The 25391-nt window shown below is 43.3% G+C and overlaps 1 protein-coding gene across 2 annotated transcripts; it reads left to right on the forward strand.

Moving 5' to 3' along the window:
* Positions 1-17140: 17140 nt before the first annotated feature.
* On the forward strand, positions 17141-25141 carry LOC306831430 (uncharacterized protein). 2 transcript variants are annotated; one of them, XM_079355537.1, is made up of 2 exons: positions 17141-17537; positions 21230-25141. In XM_079355537.1, exons 1-2 carry the CDS (start codon positions 17492-17494, stop codon positions 23959-23961), a joined length of 2778 nt encoding a protein of 925 aa, XP_079211663.1. In that variant the 5' UTR covers positions 17141-17491; the 3' UTR covers positions 23962-25141. The 2 variants fall into 2 exon arrangements, with proteins under 2 accessions (XP_079211663.1, XP_079211662.1); XM_079355536.1 differs by having other exon boundaries at positions 17143-17574.
* The last annotated feature ends 250 nt before the right edge of the window (positions 25142-25391 follow it).

The following is a 25391-nucleotide window of genomic DNA, read 5'->3' on the forward strand; positions in this document are numbered from 1 at the left end:
TACACTGGACGGCGGTCTGATGTGAAACAGTGGGCCGAGTGTCGCGCCTGAGCCACAGAGGACGCAGCTCGCACATCCTGAGCAATGTTTGACTATTCATTCAAAAGATGAACGGAAGAAAAGAGAGGCTGTTTAATACCGAGGTTTTTCTTATAAGCCACATTTTCTTTTTGTTATTTTTAGATTAATCTTCCATAACTTTAAAATACTGTGCATTCATTTGCTTCTTTCAAACCTGTATAACCCACAAAAACCTTAAATACTACCTCCATCTAACTGAACAATCAAGTGAAAGAAAGTAGCTTAAAATACCACACTATGTTTTTAAGCACAATCTGTATTTGTTCAAGTTACAAGACTAGTGTTACATTTCATGTGATTGAATAAAATATAATAATGTAATTGCCTTCTCAGTCGTGTCTGTATCATACCACTCTACTGTCTTTATGTGCATGCTGTCTTTAACACTAACCTGCATTAAATGTTAAATACTCGAGTGTTGAAGTACTTTTAAAGCTATTTGTTTCCCAGCTGTGACTTCTGTCATGACCCTACAAGAACATGAGACATTCTATGTTTTTACACCTTAAAACAGGAGAGAAAAGGTTTAAATCAATAAATACTTTATTTGATTTATAACACATAGTCTGAACGGTGGTTCAGTTATAAAAGTGAGGAGGTTACTGGTTTGAATCCCTGTCTGACAGGAGTCTCTCTGTGAGGAGTTTGCTCTCTTTCTTCCACAGTCCAAAGGTGTTCACCGAGAGGAGAACAAAGTAAGGGAGACCATCAGGTGAGCTGGCAGGGGTGTCTGTATCAGCCATCTTTCTTCTTCCTTGTGTCTAAAAAAACAATGAGATAAACATCTTAGACAAGGAAAAGAACCAGAGAAAAGGTCCATACAAGCAGAAACCTTCATGAAACAGATTCATTTACCAACTCCACAGTTATGCACAGAAACACATATACTCTGTAAATGTACATAGACCTGAAGTAACTACTGACAGCAGATATAACTTTAGTACTATGTGCACCACTACTTTCTATCATATAACATATTTTCACCAGCATATGTTAGATCTGTACACAGCTTATGTTGCTAACTTAGCTAAAAATAGTTCGTTTTTTGCCAAAAATAAAAGGTTTAATAAACCACAGAGTTAAAGAAGATAGATAGATAGATGGATAGATAGATAGATAGATAGATAGATAGATAGATAGATAGATAGATCCTGAGGGAAATTCAAGGCATCCAGTAGCAATATACAAGACATACAGGACACAAAGAAAAAACGTTTAAATTCAATAATTAATATAAAAAGTGTGATTTTCTTAATTTCTGAATGAACTACGTTTAGATATTTGATTTGAAATATATGGTGGTTTTGTACTCACCTCTATGGTCGGTAGATGAATTTCTCTCCGTAAAGATTCTTAAGTTCTTGGCGTAGCTGGGCTGCGTAAGCTATCAGAGCGGTACGCAAAGTGGGCGGGGCGTGTTGCCAGGGCTCCTCCCGCCGGACCCTACTGCGCAGACTCTGGTTGCAAATGATGTCAAAATTCCAAGATGACAGCGCCCATGAGGGCCGTAAAAAAGCTTCACGAACGTAGAACGGAAACAGCTACAGTCCACACCCACTGGTTCAGGAGTGTGTGTGTTTGAGTGTGTTCAGGAGTGTGTGTGTGAGTGTGTGTGAGAGTGTGTTCAGGAGTGTGAGTATGTGTGTGTCTGCGAGTGTGTGTTTGTGTGTGTGTGTGTGTGAGTGTGTGCGTGTATGTGTGTGTGTGTGTTCAGGAGTGTGAGTGTGTGTGAGTGTGTGTTTGTGTGTGAGTGTGTTCAGGAGTGTGTGTGTGAGTGTGTGTTTGTGAGTGTGAGAGTGTGTGTGTGTGTGAGTGTATGTGTGAGTGTGAGTAAGTTCAGGAGTGTGTATGTGTGTGAGTGTGTGAGTATGTGTGTGTGAGTGTGTTCAGGAGTGTGAGTGTGTGTGTGTGTGTGTGTGTGTGAGAGTGTGTTCAGGAGTGTGTGTGTGTGTGAGAGTGTGTTCAGGAGTGTGAGTGTGTGTGTGTGAGTGTGAGTATGTTCAGGAGTGTGTGTGTGTGAGTGTGTTCAGGAGTGTGTGTATGTTTGTGTGTGAGTGTGTTCAGGAGTGTGTGTGTTTGTGTGAGAGAGTGTGTTCAGGAGTGTGTGTATGTGTGTGTGAGAGAGAGAGAGTGTGAGTGTGTGTGTGTGAGTGTGTTCAGGAGTGTGTGTGAGTGTGTGTGTGTGAGTGTGTGTGTTTGTGTGCGTTTGTGAGTGTGTGTGAGTGTGTGTCTGTGAGTGTGTGTGTTTGTGTGCGTGTGTGTGAGTGAGTTTGTGTGTGTGAGTGTGCGCGTGAGTGTGTGAGTGTGTGTGAGTGTGTTTGTGTCTGTGTGTGCGTGTGTGTGTGCGTGTGTGTGAGTGTGTGCGTGAGTGTGTTTGTGTGTGTGAGTGTGTGTGTGTGTTCAGGAGTGTGTGTGTGTGTGTGTTCAGGAGTGTGTGTCTATGTGTGAGTGTGTGTGTGTGTGAGAGTGTGAGTGTGTGTGAGTGTGAGATTGTGTTTGTGTTGGTATATATGGTATCGACTGACAAAACACCTGAGATTTCACCTGGGAAAAGTGGTTGATGGGTAATAGACCGACACGGCCAGTGTCTAATTCAAGAGTTGTTTTTACATTTTTTATGGTCAAAAAATAATATTTTTTCTCCAAAACAAGTGCAAAATGAGCCTACCAGACAGCTGGGATAATAATCAGATGTTGATTCATTTCTAAACATCATATAAATATGATTTTTCGGACTGTCAGTCTAATACCCTGACCTGTAATTCTGTGTATGTGTGTAGCGTCAAAGCCGCAATTCTAGATTTTTTTTTTCTAAACTTACACACACAGGGCCTTTTTCAAACCAACCCCTACACACTCCTCCGTGACAGAGTGCACTCCGTCAGAAGTCACACTCGCAGCTGAATGAAGGCCCCTCCATCCATAGAAATAGGTAGAAATACAGCCACAGGCTTTGGGACAAACTTCACTCTCTCAGGTGGAAACAGGAAGTGTGTGTTACCATGGTTACTCAGCGGCATCCTGGGGGAACGGCTTATTATTAATGTACGTAATACATTCTGTAAAAGTCTTGTCGATTATTTTTCTCTAATGAAATTTATATTAGCGTAGACTTATAGAAAAACGATCAGATGGAGCCCACGATCTTTATTGTAATTTATAATTTAATGTTAATTTATTATAATATCAAAGAACAGGTTGTCTTAAATGAAAGCACAGACAAGCACATCACAGCTGCAAGACGTTTATTTTTTTGTTGTAGCCGAAATCAAGTTTTACAATGAAATCAAAAGTAGAGCAATGATAAATAAATAAGAGTGCGAAGTTGTCTACAACATAATTTAATATTCTTTAGTTTTTGCAACAGTCCCTTTAAATATAAAACACAATGAAATAAACACGTCAACAGAAGGAAGAAAAGAAGAGGAGGCTTTTATTTGAACCTTTAAAACAATAAACAGGTGAAGTTGTTAACGTCTGTATGATCATATTAAATGTCCATCTTAGTTGGAGCAGTGTTTTGGTTTGTTCAAACACTTACACAAAGAACTTACTTTTGTACAGGTCACTCCTGCCGTGACTACCGGACGCAATAGGCGTTACACGTGATCATCAAGTGGGCATCGGTGCAGACTCGCTGGCGGAGGGTTTTATGGCCCACTACCACTCCCCACTAAGTGGTTTGAGACGGACTTAATATGGCGGACCCTCCGCGTGGACGCGCAAACGGAGGGGTAGTGGATAGGGCTAGGGTGTAGTGGGGTCTTTTTCAAACCGTCCACTACACCCTAGCCCTATCCACTACCCTTCCGAACTCCTACAAGAGCATGTATTCGATCATCGTAATCTCAGTGTCAGTGTATTCTAGACATGTTGAAGATCTCTCGTTGTGCTCCGCACGTTATTTCGTTTAAGGGCGTGGCCATGGCGTACCATCAAACATTGATGTCTCGTCACACCCCTATTTGACCTTTCTGAAAGGCCTCCCCATAGAGGCTTTTTTCTTTTACATGCATGACAATTTTTTTGTACATTCATAATGTCAGGACCTACAAAAAATCCTCTTACACCCAGAATCAAAACCAAACAGGAAGTCCGCCATATTTTTTTTGAATGGGTGAAATTCACGTTTCACGGGTTAGCTATTTGAACGAACTCCTACAAAAGCATTTATCCGATTGACACAAAGTCAGTGTCTGTGTGTTCTTGACATGTTGAAGATCTCTCGTTGTGCTCCGCACATTATTTTCTCCAAGGGCGTGGCCATACGGACGTGATGTTCGTCACAAACAGGAAGTAGTTTGTTACAGTACTTCATATAGGCGTAGAGTCATCAAACATAACACACATGATCCCAGCAGAAAAATTAAAAGAAAGCTCAATCTCAGCCTGGAGCTCACGTACAACTCAGAGCATAGTTTACTGCACTACCAGAAGCCAGTGGCCGGATTTGTATCAGACGGCGTTCACACTAGTCTTTCTGATAATGAGTCTATTACCCGGTTATGACGCGGGAGTTCACAGAGAAACACACGGGACGCAGCGGCACAAATAAAGAAAACAAAAGAGGTTTTACTTTCATAAAACCTTAGACACAGTGGTCAAACACCAAGCAAATATTATCACCGTTTCACAATAATAACTCAGTTATTAAACACACTCTCTAAATCTAACTGCCCAGACCTAGCTAAGCCTCACTTGTAACCGTTTTGTCCACGGTTGATGAAAGGAGCAACAAAGAGGGTCCTTCGCTGTGGCGGTCTCTAGCGTCATCCTGCAGTTATGTGGTGATGGCGGCGCGTCCCAGAGGGTGAGCAGAGCCGTGGCGTCCTCCGTCGAGCGAGGTGATCTCCGTGGATGTCCTTTCTTTAAAGGACGGAACGAGACGTAATCCTTACAGTCTCTCTCAATACCGTTTTAATACGGGAGAAATAAGACGCTCTTCTTAGAGATGCGTTCAAATGGATGATCTAAGCTCGGAAATCAGGACGTCGGTATGCTTCAAGGCCTTGGATTTTGCTGCGCGCCAAAACTTTTAAACAAAGAGAAGCGTGTTGAAACAGGAAGAAGAGTTGGTATCCTCGAACGTCGCCAGACGACATATGAAAGAGAATGAAGAATGGGGCATGGCCGGTTTTATACCTCCCAAACTTCACACCTATATGTTAGGTGTGGCAAAGCATTCTGGGAGTACCTGCAAAGCATGCTGGGATAAAGAGTCTTTTGTCCTAGTTCTCCAAACGTACACAGCCTGAACTTTGCCATCCTGGCTGGACCCAACAACATTAATGATAAACATAAAATAAACCTGAAAAAGATTGTTCTACACTTGTTGAAATAAAAAACAATTGTAATAGTTCTTCTTAGTTTTGAGTCCATTTTCATTGTTTCAACATTTAATTATCTTTTGTTTTATATCTGAAGTTTAAATATTGCATTGTGTTTTTAGAGTGATTAAGACATTAACCTTCTGTTTTGTTTTCTATTTTTTCATATGTTGTGTGAGAAATGGAGTAAAGACAGAGGAGATGGAATGTGTCTGAAGTGAAGCAGTCCAAAAGGCAGATGAGAAGACACCATGCAGTGATTCATGGACACTGAAGCTTTGCAGATAACAGCACAGAGGGATTCTGAATTCAGCTTGATCAAGGCTTGTACGATTTTATTCACAAACTCTTTCAACAGACACCTGCATTTATCTATGAGCGCATACATTTGTAAACTAGTAGTTTATGATATGTTTGGTTTGTTTTTGCATATAGGATTATGGTAAATTAAAGGGTAATTTTTAGGAGGAATCTTGGCAACAGACTGATGCATCTGGTTGATTAATGAAGTAGTGTAGGTTGGGTTGCTTATTGTGTTGGAAAGTTGATTTGATCTGTTGAGTGCTGTGAATGTTGGTTTCATTATCTGAGTAAGGTTTAGTTTGATGTGAGTTTGTCTTGAGATGGAACATTGACTTGATTTCCATAGTTTTGAGATAATTGGGTGTGATTGGTGATACACAAGCAATTTCACTTCCTAGTAAGAAGCTCTTTGTCTTTTTTTGGGGGGGTTGGTAAAAGTATTGTTTTTAGTGTGGTAGTGCTACATTTTATGTCTGACATGTCTGGTATATTGATGCTAGATGTTTTCAATTTTGCTGGAGATCAATAATCTGTCTATCTATCTAGATTTGATTAACGTTGTTCAATTTATATTTCAATGAAATAAGAGGATCAGTCTAATGTCAAAGATGAGTACTAAGATTACACAAGCAGTTACTCCTGTTGATGTTGTGCAGAAGACTAATCCACTTGTTAAAAATACTCAAGACTCAAGTAGAGAGGGTTCTTCATATCTTAACCCGCTAGCAGCCAGTTCAGGGGTAAAAGATGACGGAGGCAGGGCTTTAAGAGAGGTTGAGAGGAGCATTGGTAAATGCCTTCAGGAGTTAGATGAATCTAGTAATCCAGAAACCCAGCAACTACTAGAAGAACAATTACATGAATTAAGAATGACACAGAAGAAGATACAGAAGAAAACATCTCAAAAGTCTGATACATTTGGATACTCTGTGCGTTCAAGAAAAGATAAGAGACCTGATAAAATGTGTCCAGTAATCATACGTGGGCAAAATGTAGAATACAAACCTTGGAAAAATACAGATATGTCAGACATAATTGAAAAGCTACCCACTCTTCAAGATGGAGCACATCCTTGGATTACAAAGTTGGAGGAGCTTTTGGTGGGTACACAGCCTGCCATGGGAGACATTAAGAGACTATTGGCTAGTCTCATTGGGGTCCCAGGGATGGAAGTGATCCTGCAGGCGGCAGGTCTTAATAGATATGTGGCAACTACTGTGCATGATCCAGAATTGTTTGCTGCAAGTAGAGGTCGGATGTGGAAAGCACTGAGAGATGCATTTCAGACAAACGTACATCCTGATAATATTGTGATTGAGTCATTGGGATCCCAGGAAAATCCAAGAGCCTATGTGTCGAGAGCTCATCAAGTGTGGAGAAATGTCACAGGTAATAACCCAGATTTGAATCAAATGGAGCAGTCAATTTTGAGAGCTAAGATACAGAAGGGGCTTCCCCTGTCTGTGCGGAGTAAACTAGCAGAGGTGGTTGGTCTTGGAAGCATGGCAAAGGGTGTGTATACAGATCACATAGCACACCAAGTTGAATTATATAGGAAAAAGGAGCATGAGCAGAAAGAACAGGATGAGGAGATCCTCAGAAAATTTAATCAAATACAGTTGGTTGATAATAAGAAGAAAGAGAAGAAAAAAGCTGTTGTTGTGCAGAGTCAGCCTCAACCAAATGAAATATCATCTCAACCCCAGCAGGGACAGATACTGTTTCATCCAGTCCTGTCGACATCTATGATCCCTAATGTTTCAGATTTTGGCAGATCACAGATATGGACAGGAAGAGGTCAAGGAAATTTAGGCAGAGGTAGAGGAGGAAATTTCCAACAGCCTCCAGATGTATGCTATAATTGTGGTTTGTTGGGACATGTTGCTTATAATTGTTACAGGACAAGAGGAAGTTTCAGAGGAAGCTTCAGAAGAGGTTTCAGAGGAGGTTTCAGCTGATCTCTGTGAATCCTTACAGAGGCCCAGAGCCAGGTTTTTAGGGGTGCCCAGAAGACTCGAAAGGGGGGTGTCAGCTGGTAGTGTCAGGGCCAGAACAAGATCCAAAAATAATAGTAAGAGTAAATGATTAACCATTAGAAGTAATGGCGGATTGTGGAGCAGCTTTTACTTGTGTTCGGCCTGAAAATGCTATACATCTCCCCATGTCTGACCAATTGGTACGGACAATCGGGTTTGAGGGTGTGAAACAGCTGATTCCTCTCACAAAGCCAATTGAGCTCTGTTATAAACATTGCAAAATAACAATACCTATTGGTGTCAGAACATACACCTATTGCACTTTTAGGAAGAGATGCTTTATGTAAACTAAATTACACAATAAGGTGTACACCAGAAGGCTGTCTGGTGGATGTGCCAAGGGATACTAGTCATCAACTATTTATGACACCAGTGTCCAAGAGATCTTTAGTGTACTGGAGTCCAGAGCTACTAGTCCGCTAAGCTTTGGAAGAAGTTCATTGTAGCACAAATACCTAATGCTAAGCTGTGAACATTGTGATCATTAAAGATATTTGTTTGGTAGTTTTTGAAAGTATCTCAGAAGTTTGGTCAACTTAAATGATGATGTCACCTACTCTATAATTTGAAAATTACAAACACATAGATACATATCTATTCAAAAAGGGAACAGTTTGAAAAGTAAAACTATTGGAAAAGTTTGTGAATGTTGTAAAGCAAAAAGGAGAGTTATGAGGGTAAAAAGTAAGTGTAAAAGGATGAAAGTTTCTTGTTCATTTGAATAGGAATGTGTAAAGGTAAAAGAAAGTGATGTGGATGAAGATGTTGGTGGATGTGATGAAGTAGAAAGAAGGAGATAAGTAAGTGCTGAGAATGGATCTAGGAAGCAGAGATGTGGATTTGATCAAAAGAAGTATTGAGTCCTACATCTGCGAGGACATGGATGAGGGTGAGAGAGTATGAGACTGAGAGATGGATGAGAGATTGAGAGGAGATTTGATATTTTGTTTTGGTGAAAAGAGTAAAAAGGACGTTTGTAGGATACATTTTTGCAAACATTTGTTTTCAATTAACAATAAATAAAAAAGAGACAGTGATAGGATATTTTTACTTAAAGTAGATTTTCAGTGAGTTGGTGTCTACTTTCATTTGACTGTATTTTAAACTGGGACTTTAACTTTGACTTCAGTGTGATTTTAATAAAGGAAGGGTATTTTTACTTAATATTTTGGTATTCTTTATGCCTCTGACTGAGGGTCGCTTGAGGTCTGTGGAGATGATGTGAAAGGCTGATGGTAGTACTCTAAGATCTGCTACTCTGATGATTCAGAAGGCACATCATTAGTTCAAACAATTTGTTTGAAATAATTTTTGGAGAATGCTGATGTTCAGTCTGTTGATAAGTTTTCTGTTGTTAAATGGTTAAGTTTTAGTTTCTGTTGATAAGTTTTTGTTTTGTGAAGTTACAAGCAGGTGAAATGGTGAAGAGTTTTTGAATAAAACTCAATAGAGAATAAAATAGTGAATAAAACAAGAGGATAAAAATAGAGAAATAATAAAATACAGAAATAATATCATCTGCAAAGCCAATGTGTTGGTGAAAAATTAATGGTGTGTTAAAATTGTATTGTTAAAATCTGCCAATGCATGGGATTGAATTGAATAGTGACTGAATGGATAAAGGGGGGACATTGAAATTTGTTAATCATACATTGAGATCATTTGAAAGTATGATATGAAATGATTATATTTTTGATGCTTTTCTTCTGCAAAGATACTGGTTTGTGATTTCTCTCCTAGGATAGTATTGGGGAGACCAGAGTGAGAATGAAGGACTGTCCAGAGATTCCTTCTGCCTAAGGGATGTGATTCAAATGTAGGCGAGTGGAGGATTTCCTGATGGACAGTGGACCCTGAATGAGAAGATCATGATGAAAGGTCTTGAATGAGAAATCTTTGCAGTCCAATGGAAGAAGCTGATACACCTACAAAGCAATATTTCAATGTCTTTTCTCTACTCTCATGTATTCTTCTTTTCTTTTATTATTTTACATTAGATGTTTAGTGTGATATATTATTTAGATTTAGTATTGATGTTTTTGGAAGTTGTGTAAGATGTATGTATTGAGACCTCAGGTGTTTTATTTCTTTTCTCCTTAGGGAAAGTGGTGATAGGTAAGGACAGGTTCATTGAAAGGTGCGATGGGTCGACCAGCCTGACTTTGAAAAATTTTTGGATTTTATTTCTCAGGTTCTTAATATATGCATTTGTATATCATTCAATAAAGTATTTTGATTTTGTTTGTATTTTAATTGGTTTAAGAGTGCTGAAAAGTGGTCGCCATGGGCAGTGGGGCCGTGAGAGAATTTTCCTGTCTAGATTGTTTGATGGTATTTGAAAGATGTCTGCTTGATGGGTTTTTCGCTCTCACACTCTAGTGTTTAAAAAATTTAAGGTTAGTCATGGTCAGAGGGTTATGTCATAAGTATTTTGTGTGTTAGTCTTGTTCGAGACTAAAGTCTCGAAGGGGGGAATATGAAGTGTATTATACATGCAACACAATGTGATATGAACAGCTGTGTGAACTGTAAGTGTGCTGCTGAAATGTGAACTTATGTTAAAGCAATTAGTGGTCTCAAGAAGAGCTTGGTTTAACACCTAAGAGCATGAAGTGGTTTATTAGGGGTCGTTTCTTTAAGACTGAGTAGGATAACATTTGGGTCTAAACAGGAGTAAACAGGTGTTGATCCTGAGGAAGAGATAATAAAAGTCAACCCTGCATGGAATTGTAAATCTTAAGGCCATAAGTTCAGAGTAAGTTTAAGGAGGCTAACAGTTGTTGTCCTAAGTCCAAATAAGGACTTGGATGGTTTTCTGTTTTCTTTGACCAATGCTGTATAAATACTAGAGTCTTTCTTTGTTCGAGAGGGTTCACATTTGGCTGGTGACTCTCCCAGGTGCCATGGCTAACCTGGACTGATGCTGTTTCTTGACTTTGTAAATAAATGTCTTACATTACAAGCAAGTCAGTGTCAGCGGATTTTTCTTCATCATCTACACATCATCTTCAAAGGAGGAGAACTTAAGAAACTACACAACCGCACAGTTCTACCGACCTCCGCAGCTTCTTGCGCTTTAGCCCCTGCTGCTAACTCAGTTCCCAGGATAACTTCTTTGAGACCTATGGTTTTTAAGTACGCTAAAAACCTTGCCTCCCATATGTGGTAGCGGGCTGGGCTCATAACCTGTTGACTCATCTGCAGCGGGTGTCCGGTTCGTAGCATGTGTTGGCTCACCTGACCCTCCTCCCGTCCGGTTAGGAGCATGGGAGGCACCTGACCCTTCTCCCGGGTCCGTGTCTTCAGTTGACATCTTTGCAGACGTATTAACTTAAGTACCAAGTAAATAACAGACAGGAGACATGTTTCTCTCTCTTTTGGCTGGTAGCCCCACTCCGACATGAACACACACAGAGTGCAGGAAGGCTCCGCCCTTTATTATTCAAACCAGCGCGTAACCCTATGCATAATAAAGTAGTGCCTATCAAAATAACACACAGTGGCAAATATCGGACTCTAACAAAAGGTAATGGATTTGGTTGGGAAATAAAAGCAAAAGTAAAGGAATATAAGATTGAAAATATATGCATTACATCTCCTACTCCAATCAGTAATATTCCTATTTGGATGTTTCCGGCTACTGAGGAAGATTTGAGTTTGATGGACCTAAAAAGAAAATGGGGAGACAATGAAAAGCATACCATCAATAAAAATAAATATTGGTAAAAGATTACCTGATCAGTTGTCAGTATATACGACACTGGTGGGGGACTTTGCTGCATGGTGCCACACGAACCAGCTACAGCTCAACACCTCTAAGACCAAGGAGCTGGTCATTGACTTTGGGAGGTCCAGACGGAGGATGCAACCTCTTCTGTTAGAGGGAGCTGAAGTGGAGGCTGTGGACTCCTACAAATACCTCGGGCTGTGTCTAGACAATAAACTGGACTGGACAACACACACCAACCACCTGTACGGGAAGACACAAAGCAGGATGTACTTCCTAAGGAGACTGCGGTCCTTTAACATCTGCAGCAAGTTGCTGGGGATGTTTTACCAGTCTGTGGTTTCCAGCGTGCTTTTTTAAACCGTGGTATGCTGGGGGGGCAGCATATCCAAACAGCACACATCCAGACTGGACAAACTGATCAGGCGGGCCGGCTCTGTGGTCGGCATGAAGCTGGACTCTCTGGTGACGGTGGCAGAGAAGAGGACACTGAACAAACTGCTGGATATTATGGACAATGCCAGCCACCCTCTGCACACTGTCATCAGTAACCAGAGGAGCCGGTTCAGTGAGAGACTGCTCCTTCCCAAGTGCAGAACCAACAGACTTAAGAATTCTTTTGTCCATCATGCCATCACGCTCTACAACTCCTCACTTGGGGGGAGGAGGACTCGAGCACACGGGACAGAGGGGTAGGAGTTGGAGCGTCTTTCCTTCTACCCTCATTGTGCAATAACACATGGACACTTTCACTTGTATGTGCAATAATAATCTCAACCAAGTGCAATAATCGCAACAATAATCATTGCCTTTTTTTGTATATTTTGCTTATTCCATGCATATTTTTGGTATATTCTTTCCAACGGAAGAGTGTTCTATTATTTATGCTATATTATTCTTTATATTGTTACTTTCTGTTACCTGCTACATTCTTATTTTTATTTTTACTTTTATTGTATATGCTGCTGGAACCTAAATTTCCTGAGGGAGTCATCCCAAAAGGATCAATAAAGTTCAGTCTAAGGGTACGTCTCCCTTTCCTTATTTGCAGTCTCCTCGGTCCTCGGCCGAACCGGAAGTAGTTCCAAAGCCACCATGTTGAGGATCGTCCCAAAGCTCTTATAGCGAACGGAGGAGAGAGGATGGAGGAGAGAGGAGGCTGATCCGAGGAGCGATGACCGAGGAGACACGAGAGCTGACTTCACGGAAGTCTTTTCACTGACAGACACGCCCCCTTCTCGTATATCACTCATTGATTGGACGCTGCACAGGATCAGACTTCAGTGAAACTTCTCAACATGAGCAGAGTTTAATACGGGAGAAAAGATGGACATTAAAAAGACGCTAAATGGAGCGTGGGACATTTAAACAGATGATGAACATCAGTGAGTTTGTAAAGAGTCGCTCTGTGATGAGCTGGGATTAAAAAGAGTCTGACGAAGAGGATTCCGTTTTATATTCTCACATATTTATCTTCTGAACGTTTCATCATTTAGATTCTAATCAATCATTTTCAGTATCCTGACACATAAATATCTGTGTTTATAAAATACAGAGTTTGTTGTCTAAATACAGGCTAGGTTCAGTCCAAACTGTTTAATAATAATCAATAATTATAGACAATTCAAAATGAAATCTTTGAGTCAGTAGAAACTGTGCTTTTGGTTATGAGTGGACTGCAGGTTGTTCTTCAGGTGTTTTTTTTATCAGGTAAAGACACTAAACACTGTAACTGTGTTTGATGAGAAATAATACAGTGCGTGTGTGTGTGGACATAAACAGCTGTTCGGCTGATTGACAGCTGAACGTGATCAGCTGATGTCGCGTCATGTGACGCTGTCGAGGAAACGACGTCTCATGTGTCTTAAAGCTGATTTCCTCGGTCCTCTCTCCTCGGCTTCGTTTCCTCCGTGCATCTCTGGTGGGCGGGACTAAGACGCAAGTGGAGGAGACAACTCGGAGGACACTCGGTGCAAATAAGGGAACTGAGAAAGGCCCTAAGTCTCTAAGTCTAAGAAATGATGGCTATTATTATAGGACTTCAATGGGTGGAGGAAGTGAAACCAGATAGAATAGTTTGTTGTGTTGATTCCTTATCCGCCCTCTATTAGGGAATGTTGCAACACGGACACTTTATACTGTGGCACACGATGCAACAGGAAGTAAACACACGTTCGAGATGTGAGCCGTTACCGGCATTTAGAGTTGCTCACTTGTTCAGTTATTGTCATTTCGCTGCTTCTCACATTAAAGTGTGCGAACAAATGGAACGTTGTTCTTATTTATAACTGAACAACTTGATCCAGCCGAACGGCGGAGACCGCGAAAGATGAAAGCAAACACATAACTTACGTGGATGAACTGTACAGTAAAGAGGAGCGCCACATGAGAGCCTGGACATACGCACGTGCAGTGGAAAAGAAAAGAAGAGAGAGAGAATAAAAGGTAGGCCCTTGAAATAAACTTTAACATCCAAAATTAATCGATATAACCGTGCTGATGGCGCCCGTAAATGCACGTTGCCCTTACACGAAGACGACCGCCACAAGACTACCTTCATCACCCCGTGGGGGCGCTACCGCTACCTCTCGGCCCCACAGGGCTACATGGCATCAGGCGACGGCTAGTCGCTGACATCCCCGACAAAACAAAGTGTGTGGACGACACGCTGCTGTGGGCCAACACGATTGAGGAGAGCTACTTCCAGGCCATACAGTGGCTGGACGTTTGTGGCCGGAACGGTATCATCCTCAACCCAGAAAAATTCGTCTTCAGTGCCCCCACGGTTGATTTTGCAGGCTTCACAATCTCCATGACTGACGTGCGGCTATGCTGCCGTTACCTGGAGGCGATCCGTGACTTCCCACGACCACGCAACATCACAGATGTCAGGTCATGGTTCGGGCTGGTCAACCAGGTGGCCTATGCCTTCAGCCTGGCTGAAACAATGCAACCGTTCCGGAAGCTGCTGCAGAGCGGGGTGCGGTTCGAATGGTCTCTGGAGCTGGAGGACATCTTCCGCACGTCGAAGGAGAGGATTGTACAGGAGATTGAACGTGGCGTCCGTATCTTCGACAAGTCCAAACCAACGTGCCTAGCCACAGACTGGTCAAAGGAGGGCGTGGGCTATTGGCTCTTCCAGAAGCACTGCCGTTGCTTTCCAGTCAGGCCCTTCTGTTGCCCTGATGGTTGGAAGGTGACACTGGTCGGCAGCAGGTTCACGCACGCGGCGGAATCCAGGTACGCACCAGTTGAGGGGGAGGCACTCGCCGTCGCAGACGCCCTGGACAAGGCGCGCTACTTTGTGTTGGGCTGCAGGGACCTGATCGTAGCTGTCGACCACAAGCCACTTTTGAAACTGCTTGGCGACAGGGCCCTTGATGACATACCCAACCCCCGCCTCCGCAACCTCAAGGAGAAAACCCTGCGCTACCGCTTCCGCATCATGCATGTCCCGGGCATGAAGAACAGAGCCGCTGATGCCATGTCATGCAGGCCGGTCGGCACTCCACTCACGCCGCCCATGGACCTCCCAGATGATGCTGCCGCCATGGCGACCCCGTCCTCGCCCTGCTCACACACAGACATCCTGTCTCTTATACGTCGAGCTGAGCCGGTGAGGGACGATACTGAAGACGGAGACCTGACGTGGTGCGCCGCAGGCCTCGAATCACTATGGTCTGTCACATGGGACCGTGTCAGAGAGGCCACCAGCAGCGACAGCGCTATGCGTGCGCTAGAGGAGATGGCTGTGGACGGCTTCCCCACATCAAGGAGTATGATGCCAGAGGCCGTTCGAGACTTCCATCGATACCGTGAGGACATCACATCCACTGATGGAGTGGTCCTCTACAAGGACAGGGTAATCATACCGCCCTCACTCCGGGACGAGGTGCTGAGTGCCCTGCATGCTGCTCACCAGGGCGTATCGATGATGACTGCCCGTGCGGAATCGTCTGTATTCTGGCCCGGCATCACAGCTGATATATGCTCCACTCGGAACAGCTGTGCCCACTGTCACCGGATGGCGCCTTCACAGCCCGCTGCCCCACCGATTCCGCCCATCCCAGCTGTTTACCCCTTCCAGGCGGTGTGTTCGGACTTCTTCACGCACAGGGGCGTTCACTACCTTGTTACAGTGGACCGCTACTCGAACTGGCCCATCATCTCTCGGTCAACGGGTGGTGCTGCCGACCTCATACGCCACCTGCGTCGCATCTTTGCGACGTACGGGACGCCCGAAGAACTCGCATCAGATGGGGGCCCAGAATTCACCTCCGCCGAGACGAGGTCTTTCCTCCTGAAATGGGGCGTCCACCATCGTCTCTCATCAGTTGCCTTCCCACACAGCAACTGCTGTGCAGAGATTGGGGTGAAGACAATGAAACGGCTTATAACCGACAATACAGGCCCACAGGGCGGACTTGACACGGACGCCGTGCAGAGGGCAGTACTGCAGTACAGAAACACGCCAGACCCAGACACGAAGGTTTCCCCTGCGATGTGTGTTTTTGGTCGACCCATCCGTGACTTCATCCCAATTCCCCCGGGGAGGTACAAACCACATACGACTTGGCGTGAGACACTGATGGCGAGAGAGGAGGCCCTCCGTAAACGCCACATCCGTGCGGCTGATGCCTGGGCAGAGCACACCAAACGCCTCCCACCCCTGAGAGTGGGGGACTCGGTTCGCGTACAGAACCAGACCGGCTCATATCCCAACAAGTGGGACAGAACTGGCTTAGTTGTGGAGGTGCGCCAGCATGATCAGTACGTCATCAAGATTGATGGATCGGGCCGGGTGACACTGAGGAACAGGAGATTCCTGCGCAAGTTTCACCCAGTCCGCAATGAACTACCTCCACCCCGGTCAATAAACGACGATCTGGCATATCGTGTGGTGACACTGGCACCCGGCGTTGCCCCGCATGCACAACCTTCTACTGTGACCGGACCCACCAATCCATCACCACTGGTACCCCCTCTGGAGTATGAGCCTGGCCCAGACGTCCCTCATGCACCATCACCAGCTCCCAAGGCTTCAGCTGCCGAGCCTGATGTGTCGTTGGCGACGGGCCCGCGACGATCCTCCAGAGAGACTGTGGTGCCTACATGGCACAAAGACTATTCCATGGGCTAGCCCCGCTTGAAGTATTCCAGCGTTCCAGCGTCATTGCCTGACTGTTGTCTTTGTTGGCCAGTTGCCTGTATTTTTTTAGGCCATTTGTTCATTCTTTATTACTATCAGCCTTTAGGGTTTGACGTTTTAAAGGCTAGGGGGGAGATAGGGAATGTTGCAACACGGACACTTTATACTGTGGCACACGATGCAACAGGAAGTAAACACACGTTCGAGATGTGAGCCGTTACCGGCATTTAGAGTTGCTCATGACTTGTTCAGTTATTGTCATTTCGCTGCTTCTCACATTAAAGTGTGCGAACAAATGGAACGTTGTTCTTATTTATCTATAGTATCCAGAATATGAAGTCTGATAGAGAAGATTTAATGTTAGAAATTCATCAAAGTTTATTTAGACTACATAAATTGTTATAGATGTGAGATTCTATTTGGTACCTGCACATGTAGGAGTCAAAGGAAATGAAAAAGCAGATATAATAGCGAGATATTGAGATATATCATCGGATTTAGCTTATTATTTATTTATTTATTTTTATTTCATTTACTTTATATTAAATAGAGAAGTATACGCTCAAACTACATACTCCGGTACAGTAGGTGGCGGTATACACCTCTTTAAGATATGTTTGTAACCAGCCATTAAACTAAAAGAAGAAGAAGAAGAAGGAGAACGGCGTCATTTTCCGGTAGAATACAGTTGTCTGGTTGTGCTAAAGTTGTGAGTTAGAGCAATGTTAGACAAGACCTTGCGTTGATTCTAGTTTCTGTGAGTCTTGGATGTGTGGGCTCAGATGTCCGGGTTTCAGGATCTTCAAGATCTGTTCAGACGGCGGCTGCTCGCGGCGGCTCGCAGAGATATGTCAGGACAAACAACAACATGTGGATACGAAGTGGAGCTCCACCGACAAAGAAAACTGCTGCAGGTGATTTTAGTACCTGAAATCAAGCTGCACAGAGCAGGTAGGTTTTCTTTCCACTGCTGGAAACGTGTTTCAGGGAGCAGAGCTTTTTTTGACGTCCATAGACATACACGGCGTCACAGTGTTAGCCGCAGCTAGCTCCTGCTAACAACATCATTGGGTGGATCCCACTTCCCTTATTTGCTGTCTCCTCGGTCCTCGGCCGAACCGGAAGTAGTTCCAGACCGGCCATGTTAAACATGGTCCCAAAGATCTTATAAGCTGCATTCCGGTTCTCTTATTTGCAAAAAGTTGTCTCCTCCACTTTTGTCTTAAGGTGCATCTCACTTCCCTTATTTGCACCGAGTGTCCTCCAAGTTGTCTCCTCCACTTGCGTCTTAGCCCCGCCCACCAGAGATGCACGGAGGAAACGAAGCCGAGGAAAGAGGACAGAGAAAATCAGTTTTAAGAGACATGAGACGTCCTTTCCTCAACAACGTCAGCTGATCACGTTCAGCTGTCAATCAGCCTAACAGCTGTTTATGTCCACACAGACACGTGCTGTACTATTTCTAATCAAACACACACACTGTATTATTTCTAATCAAACACACACGCTGTATTATTTCTAATCAAACACACACATACACTGTATTATTTCTAATCAAACACACACACTGTATTATTTCTCATCAAACACAGTTACAGTGTTCAGTCTCTTTACCTGATAAACGCCTGAAGAACAACCTGCAGTCTACTTCAAACCAAAAGCACAGTTTCTACTGACTAAAAGATTTCATTTTGAATGGTCTATTTATTATTTATTGTTATTAAACAGTTTTGACTTAACCTAGCCTGTATTTCGACAACTGTATTTTTAAACACATATATTTTTATGTGTCAGGATACTGAAAATGATTGATTAGAATCTAAATGACGAAACTTTGTGAAGATAAATAAGTGAGAATATAAAACGGACTACGTCTTCATCAAACTGTCATCTCATCATCATCAGACATTCAAACAGTCTGAGGGATGATGAACAGAACATGAAGGATGTATTGATTTGATAGAAGTTATAGAGCTTCATATTTGGTTGTTAATCTTCATGTCAGACTCTTTTTAATCCCAGCTCATCACAGAGCGACTCTTTACAAACTCCCTGATGTTCATCATCTGTTTAAATGTCCCACGCTCCGTTTAGTGTCTTTCTAATGTCCGTCTTTTCTCCCGTATTAAACTCTGCTCATGTTGAGAAGTTTCACTGAAGTCTGATTCTGTGCAGCGTCCAATCAGTGAGTGATATACGAGAAGGGGGCGTGTCTGTCAGTGAAAAGACTTCCGTGAAGTCAGCTCTCGTGTCTCCTCGATCCTCTCTCCTCCGTCTGCTATAAGAGCTTCGGAACGATCCTCAACATGGTGGCTCTGGAACTCTGGACCGAGGACCGAGGAGATAGCAAATAAGGGAACCGGGATCCAGCCATTGAGTTGACTTAAAGGGTGCATTCGGATCGTCCCTACTTTCTCCTTTAACTCTCCTTTTTTCCTTGACCCCAAAAGCAGTTAAGTGGTGGCCATCATGAGAACTGTTCGAATTCTCTAAAAGTTAAGGAAAAGTGGGTCAATGCTTCCTTTATAACCTCCTTTAGCATAGGAAACACTTCACCATCCTTTCACAAAAGGGGATAAGAAAGAGATGCCCCACAATTCCTTGCGGCCACAACTTTTAAAGTGACACATGTCCGATGTGTCCTTGGGCAAGACGCTTAACCCTGATTTCCTCCCCCTGCTGCGTCAGGGTGTATGAATGTGTATGAATGGGATTAGTTACTTGATGGGCTACATACATAAGAACCAATGCCAACAGTGTGTGAATGTTTAGGTGTGACATGCGGTGTAAAAAGTGCTTTGAGTGGTCAGTAGTAGTTTTAAACGGGTCATATTGTTTTAAACAGTATGACCAAACAAGCATCAGTATGGATTGTGCTGTAAATAATGTAAAAAGTCTATGGAGTGGCCCCTCAGTAAGCAGGCCAGTAAGTGTGACTCCCCAGAAGCAAACTGTCATATGAATGGTCACTATATAGTAAGACCATCAGATGATGAGGGGACAATTATTGATATCGACTGATAAGCTCAGTAGGTAGAGTTGTGTAGGGACAAGAACTCCAAATTAGCCACGGCTAGAAGTCCCATACAAATTGCATTGGTGGCACTTTAATTAGGTGTGACAACAATAATAATACATTTTATTTGTGTGATGGCGGCTTTCAAGCCACTCAATGTCACCTTACATAGGATAAAAGCATAGAATAATACCAAATATTAAAACCAAACATTGACATAAAAAAGAGAGACACATGTAGTGTGCGGTGAACAGTTAGAGTGAGTAAGCCAGTTTAAACTGGGGGCTTTTAAGTTAAGATTTGAAGGTAGAGATAGAGTCTGACTGTCTTATGTGAGGAGGAGAGAAGTCTGGGTGCCGAGCAGCTGAAGGCTCAGGTACCCATGGTCCTGAGGTGTGGGGAGGGCTAGCAGTCCAGCAGAGGTTGAGCGGAGCGTGAGGGGCTGTAGTGATGGAGGAGGTCGCAGAGCTAAGTGGGGGCTCGAAGGTGAAGAGCTTGGTATGTAAGGAGGAGGTTTTTGTTGTTGATGTGTACAGGGAGCCAGTGAAGTTCGATGAGAATAGGGATGATGTGGTCAGATGATTTGGTGCGGGGGATGATCTGGGCGACTGAGTTCTGGATGATTTGCAGCCTGTTGATGAGTTTGGCGGGGAGTCCAGTGAAGAGGGCATTGCAGTAATTGATACGAAAGAGGTCAAGATTAATATCAGACAAGTGCCGGTAATCCCAATGCCAGCCAGGCGGTCCAGCAGGGTTTTGTGGGAGATAGAGTCCAATGCTGCGCTGAGGTCGAGGAGGATGAGAATGTTAAGTCCGGAGTCAGCTGCATGTAGGTGATTTTGACATGGGCTGTGTCAGTGCTGTGTTTTGGACAGAAACCGGTTTGGAAAGTTTCATGGAGGTTGTTTCAGTAAAGTTGGGACTGTAGTTGTGCGGCAACCATCCTTTCAATTGAATGTCTAAATGAATTGTCTCTGACAAAAAAACTGATAATAAAAATAGCAATCTGACAGTTTTTCGTCATAGTAGACAAGCAGAGCCCCCTCCGTCCTTTATCCGTGTCTGTTGACGCAAGCGACAGAAGAAAATAGAAACGGGCCGTTGGTTAGCCCAGTTCTACAATCTCTCTGCTTTGGCAGATCAACACGTTTGAGTCTTTTACGATCAAGATTGTTGTATTGCACACAGCTAACCTCTGTTAAAGCTGCACAATAACTATCTGTAGTTTTAAAGCTTTTAATGTAAAGCATTTATATCAGGAAATGGGGTGTTTACAGCAGGAACAACTAAACACTAAACATACCAAAACTAACCCTGAACAAAGCTCACAGCTACAACAGCCTGAGAAGGGAACAGATGGAAAGATGAGTAATTCTTGCTAACACTGTACAAAGGTCAGTGACAGAGAGGAAGTTCATATTGTCATTCAGCCAGTTTTTGAGATTGTCATTAAAGTGACAACTGACAGCAGTCCTAGCTATGAAGACAACATTTGTCTTTTATAAATATTCCTCAAGTATTACAGACAAAATATTGATTTGGTGGATTTTTAACATCTCTGATTTTACTCTGGTTTACTATGTCCTGCAGACATCCAGCAGCTGTTGAGTAAAGAAGAGCTTCCCTCTGAGCAGGAGGAGTGGAGCCGCAGTTTGAACCAGGAGGACACTGAGCTTCCACACATTAAAGAGGAACAGGAGGAAGTGTGGAGCAGCCAGGAGGGAGAGCAGCTTCAAGGACTGGAGGAGGCTGATTCCACTGACGACCCCTTCACCCTCATCATTGTAAAGAGTGAAGATGATGAAGAGGAACCTCAGTCCTCACGGTTTCATCAGAGAAAAAAAGAACAGATGGAAACAGGAGGTGATGGAGAGGACTGTGGAGGAGCAGAACCGGAGAGGGACTTGGATCCAGACAGATACTTACAACCAGAGAATGAAGTCAAGACTGAAGACTCTTCTGAACCAGAGACTGATGACAGTGTTGACTGGACAGAGAGGATAGATAATCAGTCAGGGAAAAACTCCAACAAGAGACTGAAGTTCGATAATAAATCACATAGCTGCTCTGAGTGTAGTAAATGTTTAAAAAAGAAACAGAATCTTACCAGACACATGAGAATTCACACGAAGGTGAAACCCTTCAGCTGCAGTGACTGTGGTAGAAGATTCAACTGTAAGTCCACACTTAAATTTCACTCTGCACACCACAGAGCGGATAAACCCTTCAGCTGCTCTGTTTGTGACAGAAGATTTTGTTGGCCCTCTCAGTTAAAATCAGACAAGTGTCAGGTTTTAGAGTTTCATCAACACCAAACTGAGGAGAAAAGAGAGACACAAACAGGAGCTGATGTAGAGGACTGTGGAGGAGCAGAACCAGTCCGGAACTCGAATCCAGAGAGACATTTACAACCAGACACTGAGGTCAAGGTTGAAGACTCTTCAGACCCTGATAACAGTGTTTACAGTGTTTTTTGTAGTAAGACAATAGAACTCCCATCAGGTTTAAACTCTGAAGAAAACACGAAAGATAAGAGGCAACTGACTTATAAGAAACCACATAGCTGCACTGATTGTGATAAAACATTCCAAAAAAAATATTATCTTACCAGACACATAAGAATTCACAGAGGAGAGAAACCCTTCAGCTGCTCTGACTGCGATAAAAGGTTTAACCAAAAGGAGCATCTGACCAGGCATATGTTTGTTCACAGTGAAGCTAAACCTCACATCTGTTCTGTTTGCTATAAAAAATTTAACCAAAAGTCTAGTTTGACACGTCATAGAAAACTCCACTGGGGAGAGAAAATCCATGGCTGCAGTGCATGTGGCCAAAGTTTCTCCTGGTATTATCAGTTAAAAAAACACAACACCCACAAGTGTGGTGGGTGTCAGGCTTCAGAGCTTCATCAAAACAAAACTAAGGAGAAAAAAGAGGCAGACACAGGAGCTGATGGAGAGGACCACTGTGGAGGAGCAGAACCAGAGACTGAGGTCAAGACTGAAGACTCTTCTGAATCAGAAACTCAGGACAGTTATGATTTGTTGAAAATCAGTGAACATCAGTCAAGTTTAAACTCTGTGGAAAACATTAAAAGTAAGAGACCCAAGAATGAAAAGAAGTTACATAGCTGTTCTGAGTGTGGTAAAACATTCAAAAAGAACCGAGATCTGAACCAGCATATAAGAATTCATACAGGAGAGAAACCTTTCAGCTGCTCTGACTGTGGTAAAAGGTTTAACCATAAATGGAATTTGACTACCCACATATTGGTTCACACAGGAAAAAAAGCCTTTAATTGTTCAGTCTGCAGTAAAAGATTTAAACATAAGTCCAGTCTAACCCTTCACATGGCACATCACAGAGGTGAGAAACCCTTCAGCTGTTGTATTTGTAGCCAAAGTTTCTCATGGCTTAAACAGTTAAAGACACACAAGTGTGTTGGAGTTCAAGTATCAGAGTTTCATCAAATCCAAACTGAGGAGAAAAGAGGGGCAAACACAGGAGCTGTGGGAGACAATTGTGGAGGAGCAAAACCAGAGACGAACTCGGATCCAGAGAGATGTTTAGAAGAAACCGAGGACAAGACTGAAGATTCTTGGAGAGTCGATTTAGCTCAGTTTGAAGAGCAGGTCCCCCTTGTACAGAGGCCACAGTCCCTAACGCAGGTTCAATTCCCAGTTCTGATGCTATTTGGTGCATGTCATCCCCAGCTCCCTGTATCCTTCAAGCTGTCCCATTTAACAAGTGCAAGAAGTCCAAAAGGTAAAAAAAGTGAAAAGACTGAAGACTCTCCTGAACCAGGGAGTGAAAACAGTGGTAATGTTCAAGAGGCAAGTGATTGTCAGTCAGGTGTAAACTCTGTGGCATGCACTTCAAATAAGAGACTGAAGAAATCACATAGCTGCTCCGAGTGCCAAAAGGCATTCAAAACAAGACAAGATCTGACCAGACACATTCAAATTCATACAGGAGAGAAACCCTTCAGCTGCTCTATTTGCAGTAAACGATTTTACCAAAAATGGAATCTGACCTCACATATGCTAGTTCACACTGGAGAAAAACCCTTTGGCTGCTCTGTTTGCAGTAAAAGATTTATCTTAAAGGGAAATCTTACCAAACATATGGTTATTCACACAGGGGAGAAACCCTTTGGCTGCTCTGAGTGTGGCAAAAGATTTTACCAACAAGGAAATCTGACTTCACACATGCTTATTCATATGGGAGTAAAACCCTTCAGCTGCTCTGAATGTGGGAAAGAATTTCGAGGGAAAGGAAATCTGAACAGACACATTAAAGCTCACACTGAAGAAAAAGCCTGACATGTCACAGAGGAGGGAAACCATACAGCTGTGTTCTTGTTGGCCTTGAGTTACAGTATGTAAAAAAACCATGAGCGGATGGAGAGGAGTGTGGAAAACCACAACGAGATTTTAAAATCAAATCTAGCAGGACATTTACAACCAGAGACTGAGGTCAAGATGCAACACAGGCCAGTACATCAGGAGACGTGGAGGAAGCCGTAGGAGGGCAACAACCCAGCAGCAGGACCGCTACCTCTGTCTTTGAGCAAGGAGGAACAGGAGGAGCACTGCCACTGTCAAACGGTCAGAAGCAGACTCCATGAGGCTGGTATGAGGGCCCGACGTCCAGGTGGGGCGCTTGTGCTTACAGCCCAAAACCGTGCAGGATGTTTGGCATTTGCCAGAGAACACCAAGATTGGCAAGTTCTGCACTGGTGCACTGTGTTCTTCACAGATTAAATCAGGTTCACAATGAGCACATGTGACAGAGTCTGGAGACGCCGTGGAGAAAGTTCTGCTGCCTGCAACATCCTCCAGAATGACCGGTTTGGTGGTGGGTCAGTAATTTTGTGGGGTGGCATTTCTTTGGGGGGCCGCACCGCCCTCCATGTGCTGGCTATAGGTAGTCTGACTGCCATCAGGTACCGAGATGAGATCCTTAGAGCCCTCGTGAGACCATATGCAGGTGCGGTTGGCCCTGGGTTCCTCTGGGACATCATGTCTCGCTCCATCCACCAACGCCACAGCGCACCACAGACTGTCCAGGAGTTTGCGGATGATTTAGTTCAGGTCTGGGTGGATATCCTCAGGAGACCATCCACTACCTCATCAGGAGCATGCCCAGGTGTTGTAGGGAGGTCATACAGGCACGTGGAGGCCACACACACTACTGAGCCTCATTTTGACTTGTTTTAAGGACATTACATCAAACACTTTACACTTTGATTTTGAGTGTTACTCCAAATCTAGACCTCCATTGGTTAATACATTTGACTTCCATTGATCATTTTTGTGTGATTTTGTTGTCAGCACACTCAACTATGAAAAGAAGAATTTAATAACTAATGACTATTTCACTCGTTCAGATTCAGGATGTTATTTTAGTGTTCCCTGTACTGATTGCTCATTTTATTAGCTGTAGCTAATTTCACACTCTGCCAGAACCAGTGTTTCTTGAAAGTAATAAATATTGTGGTATCATATCACATACGGAATGTTTGATGTTTTTTGTATTAAGTCAATGCCATCCTCAGGGGGAGGGGGGGGGGTTGTTTGGGCAGGCCATCCTCACCAACAGTCCCAAGGAACCTAAGAGAGCTCAGGAGCTCCCAGAAAAGGGAGAGGTTAGAATATAAAGATAGTGACAAGTAGTAATAAGATATGAAATCTGGGAGAGAGAGATAAGAGATCCTGCCAGTTCCCCCGGTAGTCTAGGCCTTTAGCAGCAT

Source organism: Symphodus melops (assembly GCF_947650265.1).
Source record: "Symphodus melops genome assembly, chromosome: 1".
NCBI lineage: Eukaryota > Metazoa > Chordata > Actinopteri > Labriformes > Labridae > Symphodus > Symphodus melops.